Consider the following 15,329-nt stretch of genomic DNA (forward strand, 5'->3'; position numbering starts at 1 on the left):
GGTTTAGTCGATTGTTGTATGTCTACATTATAATTTTGCGACTTATGATGTGAGGAAATGCGTGCCGCATTTGATGTGAGTGGTTGTGTGCTTTGATAACGTGTAAGAATAGTAGTCCTCAAATAACACTGTAGCCTGTGATGATTTTATTGATTAATGATATCCTTTAGCAAGTTTAGAAACGCTTAATTATACCACAAAAAAAAATAAAAATTTGTTTTTAAAGTTCTTTCATAAAGCTGTCAAATGCTTTTTTAGTTCTAAAATAATTTAATCCAAACAGACATTTTACTTGTTTTATAATTTTGGTTGATTTACTTGAAATTTTTAAGTCTCGTGCTATTATGCTCAGGAGCAATCATCTCATCAATTATGACTCTTCTCTATCTTGAATGAGAAAGTGGCTTATTAGCATATTTATGAAGCAAAAACGTAAGGTAAAATGTAAGGTAAGAAAGAAACAAGCATAACATGATAGCGATAAATGATAAAATCTCAAGAAATTATAAATTAATAAGGATTTGTAATGAATCAAGTACCCTCTCAAAGAGTAATAGGGTGTTATCAATATATTTTGGGCAGGTCCCTAATAGAAGTCGTAAGAGTAGGATATATGATTCATGGCTTAGAGCGGATAGGAAATATGGGAGTACTAATGTGGGTTTCGACGAGTTTTTCAAACCACACAAACGAAAAAGATTTCTGAATTACTTAAAAAGATTATCATCATGCTTAGAAAAAACTAAAAAATAATATAAATTAAATCCCAATTATTGAGAACAAGTAAGCAGCCGGAGGAAATTTTAACCCTAAGTAATAGAAACTTTCCAACAGATTTTATTATAATTGATTTAAGAGATAGACTTCACAAATGTTAAATATGTCTTTCAATTCTGTGTAGTTTTCTTTTTTTGGAAATATTTGTTCTCGGTGTATTAAGGCGAGTTGACCAAATAAAATCATGACAAGATCGATAAATTTACAATGTTAAGGTGTTTCAATCTTTATAATCGATGTATCGTGTACGTAAGAATCTTTATACTGAAGGATTGTTAATACTAATGCAACCTTGTGGCCTATGTTCGCGAACCACACCCGTTTTGGATGATATTTTGGCCACTACTGGGTCAGTAGAGCCCACGAAATTAATGTGAATATGACCACCACCCCCCATTTTATTTTTATTTTCTGTATACGGTTCTCCTAATATATTCTATATATCTATCCTAATATGTATATGACCTCACTCATATATGGTTCTCCTAGTCTCTCGTTTCATTGACAGGTCCAGACCAAAAAATGCCTAGGTTCAACGGCTTATATATGTGTGATAGGATAAACTCCATCTGCCACATGTCTTTTGGTTTATGGTTCTACTTGTCATGTTATCCTCCATCTACAATATCATCTACTTTATTTTTGTATATATTTAGCATATGTTTATTTGGAAAATTTTCCTGCCAATATTTTTTCCTTATTATCATTTTTTTTATTTTTTTATTTTTTTATTTTTTTATTTTTTATGAATAGACAAGTAAGAGCCAAACGTGGGAGAGGAAAATCCAGTAGTCAAAGCAAAGCAGCAAGAAGTTCTGTTGCAAAAAAATTCCTTAAAAAAGATATGAATCCTAATTATGTGCTGTGTAATGTAACCCATCGAGCACCCACTAAGATAAGAAGTTCTAGAGAAATGCCAAAAAGACTAACAAGTGATGTGGGTCAGGACTCATAATAATGCAATAAACTTTTTGCCTTTAGCCTTTTTTTCTTTTCTTTTCTTTTTTTTTTTTCTTTTTTTTGCCTATAGTTTCCAAATGCTTCAAGCCACGGAGTAAAACTTCAGTCTTTACTTTACTTAGTCATTTCTAGAATCTTTATTAACTTTTCTGTCTTCATTTTTGCGAAAACCCAAATATAGCTTGCCAATGAGGCGGACCCATTTGTTCAGAAAACTTGTATCCCCATTAATCAGACAAATTTAAACCCCTTGATCAGAAGATTTTCTTTGTGGGTCCTCTACCAAGAGCAAGAATAATAAAAAGGTTTCTATGTTCTTATTCTTAAGTTACTTTTTTTTAAATAATTATTTCATGTTATATGAAATAATTATCTTACGCAACAAAGACAAAGTAATGAGGTCCACTATTTTTTCTTTTTTTGAAAAAGTAATAGATCCTACTATCTTGTCTCTATTATAATTATCTCATGCAACATGAGATAAATATATCTTTTTTCTCTCTCTCTATTAATTACTAAATAACAACTATTTTTTGTTAGATACTCACTAAATAATAACTTATGTCTACTTACATTTATCATGGGTCATTCATTCCTAACATTCATACTTAATTCTGTTATGGTTGGTTCAAATACATTGGAAGATTTTGGTTGAATAAATGTTTAATTAGGAGGAGAAAGAAAAGCCAACAGGAAAGTGCTACATTAAATGGAGAGAAAAGAAAAGGCAATCCCTTTTTTCAACATCTTCCTTTTTTTCATCTCACTTAAACGACTAGGACAGTACAATTAACCTTAAAATAAGCAAGCAATGAAGGAACAAAGCCACTGGGGAACATGTCTTTGTTCCAATTTTACTGTCACTGGTCCTTGTCAATCTTGTAGATATTCCCTTGATATATTGATATATTTTACACCCATACAAATTGTGAATTTGTCAATCTCTTTGGAACAATGGTTGGCCTCTAGTTATTGGTGGTTGCTGTTTCTCACAGGAAGTTTCAGAAACCTGATAAGATGATAAAGTTAAATGTGTGGAAATACCTCAGAATCAGCATACAAATGAAGTTTCCTAACATGGGTTTTGCTTAGCCGTTGTTCCTGTCTTCCTCTTTTCTATATCTTGTCCTAGTTAGATTCTGAGTCACTCTGGTTGCCCTTTTGAAGGCTCTAATGGTTTGAGCAATCGGTTATGGAGGTTTTTGGGAAATGGGTGGAGGGTGGTTCTGGAAATTGGTTGCATATTTGAATGAATGCAAAGTTAGGACATTTCTATCACCTAAAGCTTCATGATAGTTAGGTTAGGACTCATAGTTGCTGCTTCAATCGCAGCCTATGCAGTTAAGCAGCTTAATGTTAAAACCTCAAAATCAGGTACTCATGCTTATTCACTAGCCTTTTTTTGACATTCTTTTTAATTCATTTTATTTGTCAAGATACAAAAAAATGATTCTACATGATCCATATTGATGTGCTAATCCTATCAAGTTAAACTTCATCCTAATTTTGGCTCAGAACATGGTGAAGCAAGGCTTAAAGAGCATCAAAATGAGGGCACAGAAGAAGAGCAGATCACAAGATTTATTGACGTTCTCAAAAATAAGGATGTGAGTTCATCATGCTGAATTTTATTAAATTTTAATATTTTTCATGGCTTTGAGGGTTTCTTTGTCAAATTTGTATGTGCATCTTTCTGTCATCTTCATATCAATTAGGAAAATGAAAGTTGTTTGATGTGTTGCAGAGGGAGGAGGAAGAGGAGAAAGAAGAGGTTAAGTTAATTAGCAGCATAATTAATCGAGCTAATGATTTTGAAGATGATATTCTACCAGAATTTGAAGATCTTCTATCTGGAGAGATTGAGTTTCCATTACCTACTGATACTCCTGAGAAAGACAAAGTTTATGAAATTGAGATGGCAAACAATGCCAGTGAACTAGAAAGATTGCGCCAGCTAGTGAAGGAACTGGAAGAGAGGGAAGTGAAACTTGAAGGAGAATTGCTTGAGTACTATGGTTTGAAGGAGCAGGAATCAGATATTGTAGAGTTACAAAGGCAACTGAAAATTAAGACAGTAGAAATAGATATGCTTAATATTACCATTAATTCCTTGCAGACTGAGAGGAAGAAGCTTCAAGAAGAGCTCACACATGGAGCTTCAGCCAAGAGAGAACTTGAGGTGGCAAGAAACAAGATCAAGGAACTCCAAAGGCAGATACAGCTTGAGGCTAACCAAACGAAAGGCCAGTTGCTGTTGCTTAAACAACAAGTTTCTAGTATACAAGAAAAAGAAGAAGAGGCTGCTAGAAAAGATGCTGAAATTGAAAAGAAATTGAAAGCTGCCAATGACTTAGAGGTTGAAGTAGTAGAGCTCAAGAGAAAAAACAAAGAACTTCAACATGAGAAGCGGGAGTTGACTATTAAACTCAATGCTGCTGAATCTAGAGTAGTAGAGCTCTCCAATATGACAGAGGTCAGAATCCTTGAGTTGAACAGATGCTTGAAACCAATTTTTAAGAATTTCTCATTAGTGAAACAGCTCAGACTTTGAAGTTTTGAATTACTTAGAAATATAAAATTTTAAACCAAAGGTTTGGCATCATTTTTCAGTCGTCCTTGTTTACCTGAAAAACTTCAGAGATTATCAAATATAAACTGACAAATTAAACATCAACCTACACGTGTTTATCTAGTAATAATTTTATTGGTTCTGAAGTGTCTATACTTTTTCTAGTTATTGCTTGTATCTTCTTTCTGCAATGCTTTGGACTATGTTGAATTCTTGATCAATGTTATGTTTGTTGTTTAATGAGCATATAACAGTTTATAAACATTGTTTAATGTTATGTTGACAGAATATTATGAAGGTTGTTAACTTGTTTCATTGTAGTGATGAATTAATATGATTAGATGTGAATTTGCACATACGATGAGTGTAATTCATTTTCAAGAGGCTTTATCTTGAACTGCAGAGTGAAATGGTTTCCAAGGCAAAAGAGGAGGTCAGTAACCTGAAGCATACAAATGAAGACCTGCTAAAGCAAGTGGAAGGACTTCAGATGAATAGGTTCAGTGAAGTTGAAGAGCTTGTATACCTTCGTTGGGTCAATGCATGTTTGAGGTATGAACTCAGGAATTACCAGGCACCCCAAGGAAAAGTATCAGCTCGTGATCTCAGCAAGAGTCTTAGCCCAAAATCACAAGAGAAGGCTAAGCAGCTGATGTTAGAATATGCTGGATCTGAACGTGGGCAAGGGGACACAGATCTTGATAGCAACTTCTCCCATCCTTCTTCACCAGGAAGTGAAGATTTTGATAATGCTTCTATTGATAGCTCTACTAGTAAATATAGTAGTATAAGCAAAAAAACTAGCTTAATCCATAAGTTGAAGAAATGGGGTAAAAGCAAAGATGATTCTAGTGCTCTTTCATCACCAGCTAGATCATTTTCAGGAGGTTCTCCAAGAAGGATGAGTATGAGTGTTAAACCTCGGGGTCCACTTGAAACCTTAATGATAAGGAATGCTAGTGATAGTGTAGCCATCACTACCTTTGGGCAGATGGATCAGGAACCTACTGATTCTCCTGAAACTCCAATTACTACTGACATAAGAAAAGCTCCATCCAGTGACTCCTTAAATTCTGTTGCTGCTTCATTCCATTTGATGTCTAAGTCAGTTGATGGGGCTCTTGATGAAAAATATCCTGCATATAAAGATCGCCATAAATTGGCCTTGGCAAGGGAGAAACATATCAAAGAAAAGGCTGAGAAAGCAAGAGTGCTGAAGTTTGGTGACAATTCAAATTTGAATATGACCAAGGCTGAAAGAGAGAGACCTATATCTTTGCCACCAAAACTTACTCAAATAAAAGAGAAGACAATTGTTTCTGGTAGCACAAATGATCAAACTGATGATGGAAAGAATGATGATAATCAAACCATTAGCAAGATGAAGCTTGCCCAAATTGAGAAAAGGCCTACTAGGGTGCCTAGGCCACCTCCTAAACCATCTGGTGCTGCTGCTGTTAGCACAATTTCAAATCCTTCCAATGGAGTACCATCTTCTCCTCCCATTCCTCCTCCTCCTCCAGGTGCTCCACCACGACCGCCGGGTGGACCACCTCCCCCACCTCCTCCCCCAGGAAGCCTATCAAGAGGGGCAATGGATGGTGACAAAGTTCATAGAGCTCCACAGCTAGTTGAATTTTATCAATCATTGATGAAAAGGGAGGCAAAGAAGGATACTTCATCATTATTAGTTTCTTCAACAAGTAATGCATCTGATGCCAGGAGCAACATGATTGGGGAAATTGAGAATAGATCAACATTCCTCTTAGCTGTATGTTAAAGTTTCCATCTATTTTGTTATTTTCTTATTTTGGCACTTAAGTCATAAGACATGTTTTGAAAAATATTTCTCTTTTGTGAAACATATAGGTGAAAGCTGATGTAGAAACACAAGGTGATTTTGTCATGTCCTTGGCAACTGAAGTTCGAGCAGCCTCCTTCTCAGATATTGATGATCTTGTCGCCTTCGTGAACTGGCTAGATGAGGAACTTTCCTTCCTGGTATGCCTTTAGGTGTCATTGCTCATTCATCAGAGAAAATCATGCATCTAAAACTATTTCATGCAAAGTGTATATTTTGTCAGAAATCATGGAAGTCAGTAATTATTTTCCTTTCCTTAAAATTGCATTCCAATTTTTTTATGACATTATCCTCCACTTTGAATCACATTTTTCCACATTTTTATCAAGATAGGAAGAAAAAAAAATAGATCTCATTTTCCACATTTTGTAACTTATATTCCAATGCCCATTGCATACTTGTTTATCTCATTTTATTCCTAATGCAAGGTTGATGAACGAGCTGTCCTCAAGCACTTTGATTGGCCTGAAGGGAAAGCAGATGCACTAAGGGAGGCAGCTTTTGAATATCAGGATCTGATGAAATTGGAGAAGCAAGTCTCCACCTTCATTGATGATCCCAAACTATCATGTGAAGCTGCTCTGAAGAAAATGTATTCACTGCTTGAAAAGTATGCATCTTTTCCTCCTAAGATTTATTTACCATTGTTAGATATATATAAAACCATTAATGTAGCCTCACCCACCAGCTTAAGTTTTTGGGTTGAATTGGTTGTTTACATAGTATCAGAGTCTTGGTGTTACTGGTTCGATCCTCACCGCCCCCCGTTTAATTAATAATTAATTAAGTATTATGAAGTTTCTTATTACAGGTAGGTAACACGTATCAGAGGACGTGTTAGAGATATATAAAACCATTAATGTAGCTTCACCTACCAACTTAAACTTTTGGATTGAATTGGTTCTTTATACAATATTAGCTTAGGATGTCGACCATTAACGAGATAACTAGTTGATAGTCTAATAAAATAATCCTTACAAATAAAGCTATTTAAATCATTTTCTCATATCTACTTTAAGGTTGTAGATTCAGAACTTTCAAGTCACAAAAATGTTGTACATCACCTATACTCGTTTTGTTTAAATATTTTGCCTGTGTATATGTTTCTTATATAGCTACCTCATGACTTCTTTTTAAAAACTTATATCTTCATTCATGTTCTGTTTTTATTTCCAGAGTTGAGCAAAGCGTCTATGCACTCTTGAGGACAAGAGATATGGCTATTTCACGTTACAAGGAATTTGGAATCCCAGTAAATTGGCTCTCAGATTCAGGGGTTGTGGGCAAGGTATGCTTCTAAACTAACTGAACCAGTTTGTGTCGTAGTTCACTCAAGAGGTTGGTTGTAGTTTATTTTTTAATTTGTAGAGCATGCAATTTTAAATATCAGGGTAAAAACCCCCAGTATGCTATACCCATGTGAGAAAAAAAAATTGTGATAAATAATAAATGCCTAAAGTGTTCATCACATTAAGGGTATATCAAGGTGGATAGATTTTTAATTTACATTCACAAGTGCATGTAGATGATGTAGCTCACATGGTCACTTTGTTGTAACCCTATCATTGCAGATAAAGCTTTCTTCTGTACAACTGGCAAAGAAGTATATGAAACGGGTTGCATCTGAACTTGATATGTTATCTGGACCTGAAAAGGAACCAACTAGAGAGTTTTTGGTTCTGCAAGGCGTGCGTTTCGCTTTCCGTGTCCATCAGGTAATTTTAGATCACTTTTTTTAGTTGCTTGAGCTGATGATATATATCATTATTTAACATCCCTTTGACTAAGGTCATAAGCACCATGATTTTGCATAGGTAAACTCGGCTAGATGAAGTAGAAAACATTCTACTGCAATGTTTCCCACTCAAATTTTATGCTTGAAAAATCAAGCACATCTTTAAAGCCTGTCATTCATGGCAGAAAAAGTTATTTAATATGGCTGTTCCACAAAAGGTGTAATGTGAATTTTTTTTTAAATAAACAGAATAATATACTAATGGTAGTGTGGAACTCTTTTCAGTTTGCGGGAGGCTTTGATGCAGAGAGCATGAAGGCTTTTGAAGACCTAAGGAACCGCATCCATCCCCCTCAAGCTGGTGAAGACAATAAACCAGAAACATAGGATATCCTTCAGAAGATTTTTTTCCCCCCCTAATAATGGCTACTCATATATATATATATATATGTTTGCCCTTTCAGCTGTATATTTCATTTTGCTTCAATTTGAATAGCCTTTACATACTGGATGCTATACCCTTGTAAAAGAATCATATTGTAATTGTAACTTTGAACTCCAAGATGATCCCTGCCTACTTGCATGTTTTTCCCTTGAGCAAGAAATGAGATCCAACAGAACAATATTTAACACTTCCATAAAATGTTTGTCGTCTTAGTAGCAACTCAAGGAACTCTACATGAGATTATTTTGATCAGACAACTGGAGACCTATGATACCGATGTAAACTTCAAAGGAGATAATGAACAAGTGAAATATATTCCCTACACTAGCAAAAACAAGAACAGGGATTCTCCAAATATACGAGGTATAGTTTAACTAGTAGTAATGTACTATGCTTGTTCCTTCGCTTAATCACTGATGAAAGCAAGACATGCAAAAATTATGACTAAAAGGAATCGCCTATGCTGTAACATGAATAATCATCAGCAGGCATGGTACATCGCTCAGGGCTCTGGCATAAAAGATGAAAAGGAAAAAGAATAACAAGGTTATAGCAACGTAATAACAAGATTTCTGTCCTCGAATTTGGCTCCGCCAACCTTTCCTTGAATTTCTGGAGGCAAAGGAATGACACGTCTTTGGTCTCCAGCTTCTACCAACAGCTCAGATCCTCCCCGATACTGCATTTAATTAAAAAGAAAGAAAGAAAGAAAAAGCAATCAGCACCTTGTTTATTCCCAATAGTTCTCCAAACCAAACCAACATTGTATAGAACTTAAAGTCTAACATAATGACCAAATTTGCACCACGCAGGAGCCGGCTCAAAGAGTCGAAGCTCGTGGGGATACCGGAGGTAGCCAACTCGTCTCAAAGAGATAATTAGGGTTGGGTAACTCCAAAAAAAAAAAAAAGAGAAGTGCAGAATTTGTAATAGAAAGTGAAGCACAACATAACTCCATATAACAAGTGTCAAACACAAACATAGAATTTAAGCTATCCAGTTCAACCAGAAATAGCAAAAATAAAGAAAGAAAAAAAATGGACCAAACACATTTTTATATATGTGTAGGAGATAAAATTATCTCTTACAACATGAAAAACATTAATCCCTTAATTAAATGTGCACAGTTCAAAAAGTAATTCCATCATCTATTTTGCAAGTTTCATAATTTATCCACCTTGAAGTTGACCAAAACTTATATGAATAACGAGATACTCTTCCCATCATCTACATGGTCCAAGTTTGAAAAAAAAAAACACTGCGTGCATAGTGATGACTTGATACCTTATTATATTTGATTTAATTTTTATGCCCAGGAGTACAATATTCGCCTCATTTCTCTTAAATTCTTTAAAAAGGAGCACCATCAAGATCATGGTTGAAAAAAAATTATAAAATATATGAGCAGAACAATATTACATACTTGGTATAGCTTGATCTCTGATTTGTCAAAGCCTGGCATGAAGAGAGTAACCGATTTTCTTTTTATATCAAATTTAACTGATGATGGCACATTACTGCATTGACTTGATAGCGAAGTAAGAAGATGCCTAGCATCTTCATTGAGAGTGTCCAGTAGAACTCTGCTCCAATCTATTGGGCTGTTCATTGACAAACTTGAAATGAATGCAGAAGGCAAGGGTGTGAAATTTTTCTTTGCCCTTTCCAATGATTCTAGATTTTGTTGCCGAGAGGTTATCCCAAAAGCACCAGAAACCTGAGCACCAGCCTGAATTGTACACCCCCAATATCGTAACGCAGAATTCACAGAGGTTGGATCGTTTGGATCCATCGCAAGGAAGCAACCAAATCTCTGAGGGTTGCTGAAGGCAGAAGATCCTCTCTGGGCAACACATAATCAATATAGAACCTTAAATTTTTTTGCCAAGATGTGATTATGTTAAACAGTATTTACTCTTACCTCCAGCAATTGGTCCAAAGAGTCCCATATTTCTGAACTCATTCCCCCATTGAAATAAGATCTGCTGTTACTTATTCTCATGGCCTCATCCACAAGTCTCAGGAGTGAAGGAGCAGCCAATCTCCCAAGGTCAGTTTTCTCAGCCAAGTTGCGGAGATATTTCAAGTACAATCTACAAAATCACAATATTAAATCAAAGATAATGACAAGGGTGTGTATGTGTGCTCGAGAGAGTGGCAATTCCAAAACCTTGCTTTACTGTTTCCACCAATGATTCGCAGGGTTTCCTCACTGCTGATACCATCATATATTATCAGGTCAAATTTATCTTGTTGGCTCTTTGAAGCTGCAGTCCCCAAAAATCCTACAAGCCTCTCAAGTGCAAGTACCAAAAAGATTGAGTCCATCCCAGGCAGGATGCCAAGCTCTTCTCCAACAATCTATTATGACAGAGAAAAGAGGAGGACAGAGTCCCAGTATAAAAACGTAATCAAGGGAATATATGCCCATCATAAATATAGATAAAATATGATATAGAAAACATATTACGTACCCACCCCTCCAAGTGTGCCTTGTGTCATATTAAGCTGGGCATCTGCTTGCTTCAGAAGTTTTAGAGGTTCAAGAAGCATCTTCACTCATAGAGGAATACTCAAAAGTCATTATACACAGAAACCAAAAGTTAACAAGTTGACATATATAGAGGGAGGAAATGGAAAAAACGACACGCACTTTGGTTGTTTCCAACCTAACAGCTGAGAGGTTCTTGCTACATTCGACATGGGAAGTTCCAATCTTACGGTTTAGGAGAAAGTCAGCAGTAGTGTCTTGGCCATGTATCACTAAACATGTGTTCAATCCAGCCATTGCATAATGCTGAAAATAACATACATACATGGGGAAAAAAGAGAGATTAATTACTATTCTAGTCAAACTTGGATGAAAATGAATTTTATCAGTAAACATTTGTGGCAAAAGAAAGAATCTGAAGTTCTGTGGCTTCTGTAAGAAATGGGAAAATGTGAGGAAGAGGGGATGGAAAAGTTACTTAAAAATTAGGTTCCCTCATTTTCTGAATCCATAATCATCTTCATTAATGACCTTATCCTTAGGTCCAAATATAGCATAGAAGTGTTATTTTCAAAAGATAAAGAGTCAATCAGACAGGTCTGTCACTGCAAAGTCCTAATGTAGACAGACATTTACTACAGTTTTAGAATTTGAAAATCAAAATACCAGATTCATTAAAAAGCATAAATTGTACAGGAAGAACTCTACCATGTCCACATTTAATAATAAAGGCATCATCAGCATTGCAAATATTGTACCTTGATCCTTTTCCTTACGAAATACCAATCTATATTCTACCATGACTTCCCCTTACTCTCCAAATTTGTATTTTTCATCATCTAGCATGCTCAGTTGATCCAAATTTCAACGCTAACATATTATAACAATTCAGAAGTTCCCAATCCCAAGACTAATTCATCCTTTTTATTTTTCTTCCAATTTCTGGGCTCAGAAATTTGCATAAATGAAAGTACATAAGCACATTCATGCAGCATTCAATCAAATTGCAATTTTCAATCTCAAAGATGCCGACTTTTTTAGATAAATTAAACGCTAATTATGTGCTTGGTTGACAAGGTGTTAAAAATAGAAAACCGATTGAGATTGGAGCAACATATGAAAAATGTTATGATTTTCACTGTTATATGCTTGGTATAAAATCATTTTCTTCCCTCTTGTTTGGTAATAACCACTTTATTTTATCCTTGCATATAAACAAAAATCAATAATAATAATGATAATAATAATAATAATAATAAAGTAAATTCAGACAATAAAAAAAAAAAATTAAGCACTGTAAAAATAATAATTTTCATACTTAGAGTTTTCAACTGCTCAGCCAATCACCCCCTAAAATTATTATTGTTATTATTTAAATAAAACAATTTGGAAATGTCGAATAAATTTGTATTATTGTTTTTTAAGTTAACCAATGACGTGCAGAGAGAGAGAGAGAGAGAGAGGTGCATTTGTAATTGAAGATGAAAACGGTACCTGAGCGGCGAAGATAGCGGCGGCGGTTTTGCCAGAGCCACCTTTGCCGAGAAAAGTGAGCAATTTGGTTGTTGAAGAAGTGGCGGGAGCAGCCTGCGAAGAAGCCGCCACGGCGATAGGTGGTTGAGGTGTTGAACGAGAAATGGGGTTTCCAATAAGAAGCGGAAACGAGAAAGATAAAGCAGTGCCCATCGTTTACGATTTTCTCACTTCTCAAGGTATAACACACACCAGAGACACAGTATCTTCTCTAAGGAAAAAATAATTTTTTTTATACTTGCAAAATTAATTATCTATAAGAAAAAAACTTCTAGTATTATAAATAATTAAGAAATATAAAATACATATTAATACTTTTATATTTAAATGAATGAATTTTGTAAATTTAAAAGCATCATAATTCATATAAATTAAACTTTCTTTTATTGGAATGTACTCAATCGAAAATTTATACAAATTAATACATAATGATTAATAGTTTATCTTTTTCATTGATGTGTATGTATGTCTTAAATTCTTAATTCTTTATATCAAAAGAGAGATAATCCTTTAATTGTCTCTCAATCAATATTATTAAATTCGGAACAATTATCGATTCATTATTTGAATAAATTGAACTTCTATAGGAGCGTATAATAAACTTAATAATAAAAGCATTATAATCAATATATAGATTGACAAGTGATAATTGATTCTCCTTCACATCACATGTTCCAATTGCTCAATGTACTTCCAACTCGGATACCAATCTCCCAACTACGTATATAACCTTTAAATAAATGAATCAAGGGCTAATAATTCATAAAAACATTAAGCACATGATAAACTACTCAATGTAGAAAAAAAATAAAAATAAACTAGAAATCCAAGTAATTCATAACAAAATCTGATAGGATTCTATCTATTCTGTGCTCCCACATGGCCACATCTCTTCCCTTAACCCTATCAATGGTTGTTGCATAGAATCATTATTTATCAAAAGTAAGGTCTTAAAAGGTTAAAACATAACGCTCAATTACTGTCCCATAAAAATTCCTAATTATCTGGAAAATGCAAAATTAAGGATAGGTTTTAGTAATAAATCCTAAAAAAAATAAAAAAATAAAATAAGGGAAGAGTTATGTTTATAAATTTTTTGTTTACAAGAGGAGTACATTCTCAAGTGGGTGTACTCCGTAGAATACATAATATAATTTATAAACAAAAATGTTTATAAATATAATATATCCCCAAAAAAAATATAAATTTTTTAACTAAGTCCTAATTAACTAATTTTGTTGACAATTATGGACTCTTGTCATGTATTTATTACGCTGCTAAGGGAAGTTCATTGGGACTAATATTAATGAGCTAAGCTAAATCTATCACTATAAATAAACTTGAACTTATTTCTTAAAGTAAAATCTTAAGACATTGAGTTTAAAAATCTATTTATTTATATTATCTTTATTAATCAATTCTTAATCAATATATGACTTCACTTCTTAAAATGTAAATTTTCAATAATTTTATGCTTCTTTCTATATAAAAAATAAATAAACCAAAGGGTTTATTTTTATATAAAAAATAAATAATTTGATGGATTATTTATGAGCAAATAATAAGAATATAAACAAGCGAGGTTTTTTTTTTTGTTATATTTCAATCGGTTTATCGCTTCGCGACTAGTCCAATTTGGAGCGGGTCCCAGTATTAAGACTTTAAACCCCTCCTAAAGATGATATTGTGGAGGATCGAACAGTGTAGCATAAAAATTATAATAAAATCAAACGGTGAAGCCCAAAATTTTTGAGTATAAACAAAATAAAATAATATAAATAAATTTAATATCTCTCGTATTGTAGAAGATAAAATTATTTCCTACATACGTATAAAAATGTATGGTGCCCATCTTTTTCTCTCTTTTTTTCTTTATATGGGCTCACATACTTTTATGTGCATGTAGGAGATAATTTTATCCAGTACAATATGAAAAACAAATACATATAATATTACTCAAGTATGGGTCTATATAGCTAAGTTTTTATAGTAATATTTTTATTATGTTTATACTAAATTTCGCTACATTGTTACTTCACCCATTCAAATTAAATGTTCCACTTATGTATCTTTTTTACTTGTTTGATGTATTTTATGAAGTTTTCTTTAAAAATTAGAGTAGCTAGAATGTCTAATTCGAATTTGGACTAAGCAAGTTATTTGAGATCACGTCACACACAAAAAAAAATGTGAATTCTATAGGTTGTCTATGACCGAATCGGGAGGTAAAATAGTTGAAGTGAACGAATGTTCATTCGAACAGCCCTTGACTATAATACAAAGAAATACATACAACCTGGTTAATATGTACCCGATTGATTTCATATAACCAAATCAATAAACTGGATTTTAATGGTTGAATTTATAATATGACCAAAAAGGTAACCTTAGGGGATAAAGGTAATTTACTTTGACTGTCTAATTCCTTCTATTTAACGAGTTCATTTTCAGTATTCCAAGAATACATACTCTTTGTCCAACAATATATATATATATATATATATATATATATATATATATATATATATGGGGTTTGATTTTCTCATGTTAAATGAGAATTCAATTCTCATGTTGTAGAGATAAAAAACATGTGGAATCCATGTGTTAGAAAAAATTATATGTAGAACCCATGTCAGCACGGAAATCGAAGAGTGTGTAGAAAAATTTGAATTCTCATGTTAAATGAGAATTATAAAACCCTATATATATATATATATATATATATATATATATATATATATAAATAAGAGAAAACTTTTCTCATTTTATAGGAAAGAATAAGTTATCTCCTGCTCAAACAAAAATGTGGGGCCATCATTTAAAAAATAAATAAAAAATTGACACAAAACTTGATGCAAGTGCATGAAGTGTTTTTTATCTTCTGCTGGAGCCCATATGAAATCATGTGTAAAGAAGATAAAAAGAAAAAAAAATATTAGCCCCGCCCCATACACTTTT

General features: G+C 33.6%; 2 protein-coding genes across 5 annotated transcripts; one reads left to right on the top strand and one right to left on the bottom strand.

The window, feature by feature from the left end:
- Positions 1–880: 880 nt before the first annotated feature.
- On the top strand, positions 881–8,498 carry LOC133285944 (protein CHUP1, chloroplastic). Of its 4 annotated transcripts, XM_061483266.1 has the most exons (10): positions 881–897; positions 3,038–3,111; positions 3,253–3,344; positions 3,482–4,210; positions 4,710–6,077; positions 6,176–6,307; positions 6,596–6,777; positions 7,344–7,455; positions 7,739–7,882; positions 8,188–8,497. In XM_061483266.1, exons 1-10 carry the CDS (start codon positions 881–883, stop codon positions 8,287–8,289), a joined length of 2,952 nt encoding a protein of 983 aa, XP_061339250.1. In that variant the 3' UTR covers positions 8,290–8,497. The 4 variants fall into 4 exon arrangements, with proteins under 4 accessions (XP_061339250.1, XP_061339246.1, XP_061339247.1 ...); XM_061483262.1 differs by lacking the exon at positions 881–897 and having other exon boundaries at positions 2,690–3,133; positions 3,242–3,344; positions 8,188–8,498; XM_061483263.1 differs by lacking the exon at positions 881–897 and having other exon boundaries at positions 2,690–3,111; positions 3,226–3,344; positions 8,188–8,498.
- A 96-nt stretch (positions 8,499–8,594) lies between these two features.
- Positions 8,595–12,536, bottom strand: LOC133285945 (uncharacterized protein At1g26090, chloroplastic). Its single transcript, XM_061483267.1, has 7 exons — positions 12,333–12,536; positions 11,001–11,144; positions 10,826–10,900; positions 10,518–10,708; positions 10,269–10,440; positions 9,771–10,190; positions 8,595–9,026 (listed from the first exon to the last, which is right to left on the bottom strand). Exons 1-7 carry the CDS (start codon positions 12,522–12,524, stop codon positions 8,895–8,897), a joined length of 1,326 nt encoding a protein of 441 aa, XP_061339251.1. The 5' UTR covers positions 12,525–12,536; the 3' UTR covers positions 8,595–8,894.
- Between the last annotated feature and the right edge of the window lie 2,793 nt (positions 12,537–15,329).

Source organism: Gastrolobium bilobum, unplaced genomic scaffold (genome assembly GCF_033153095.1).
Source record: "Gastrolobium bilobum isolate Gb01-03AN ecotype WA unplaced genomic scaffold, APGP_CSIRO_Gbil_v1 utg4364, whole genome shotgun sequence".
Lineage (NCBI taxonomy): Eukaryota > Viridiplantae > Streptophyta > Magnoliopsida > Fabales > Fabaceae > Gastrolobium > Gastrolobium bilobum.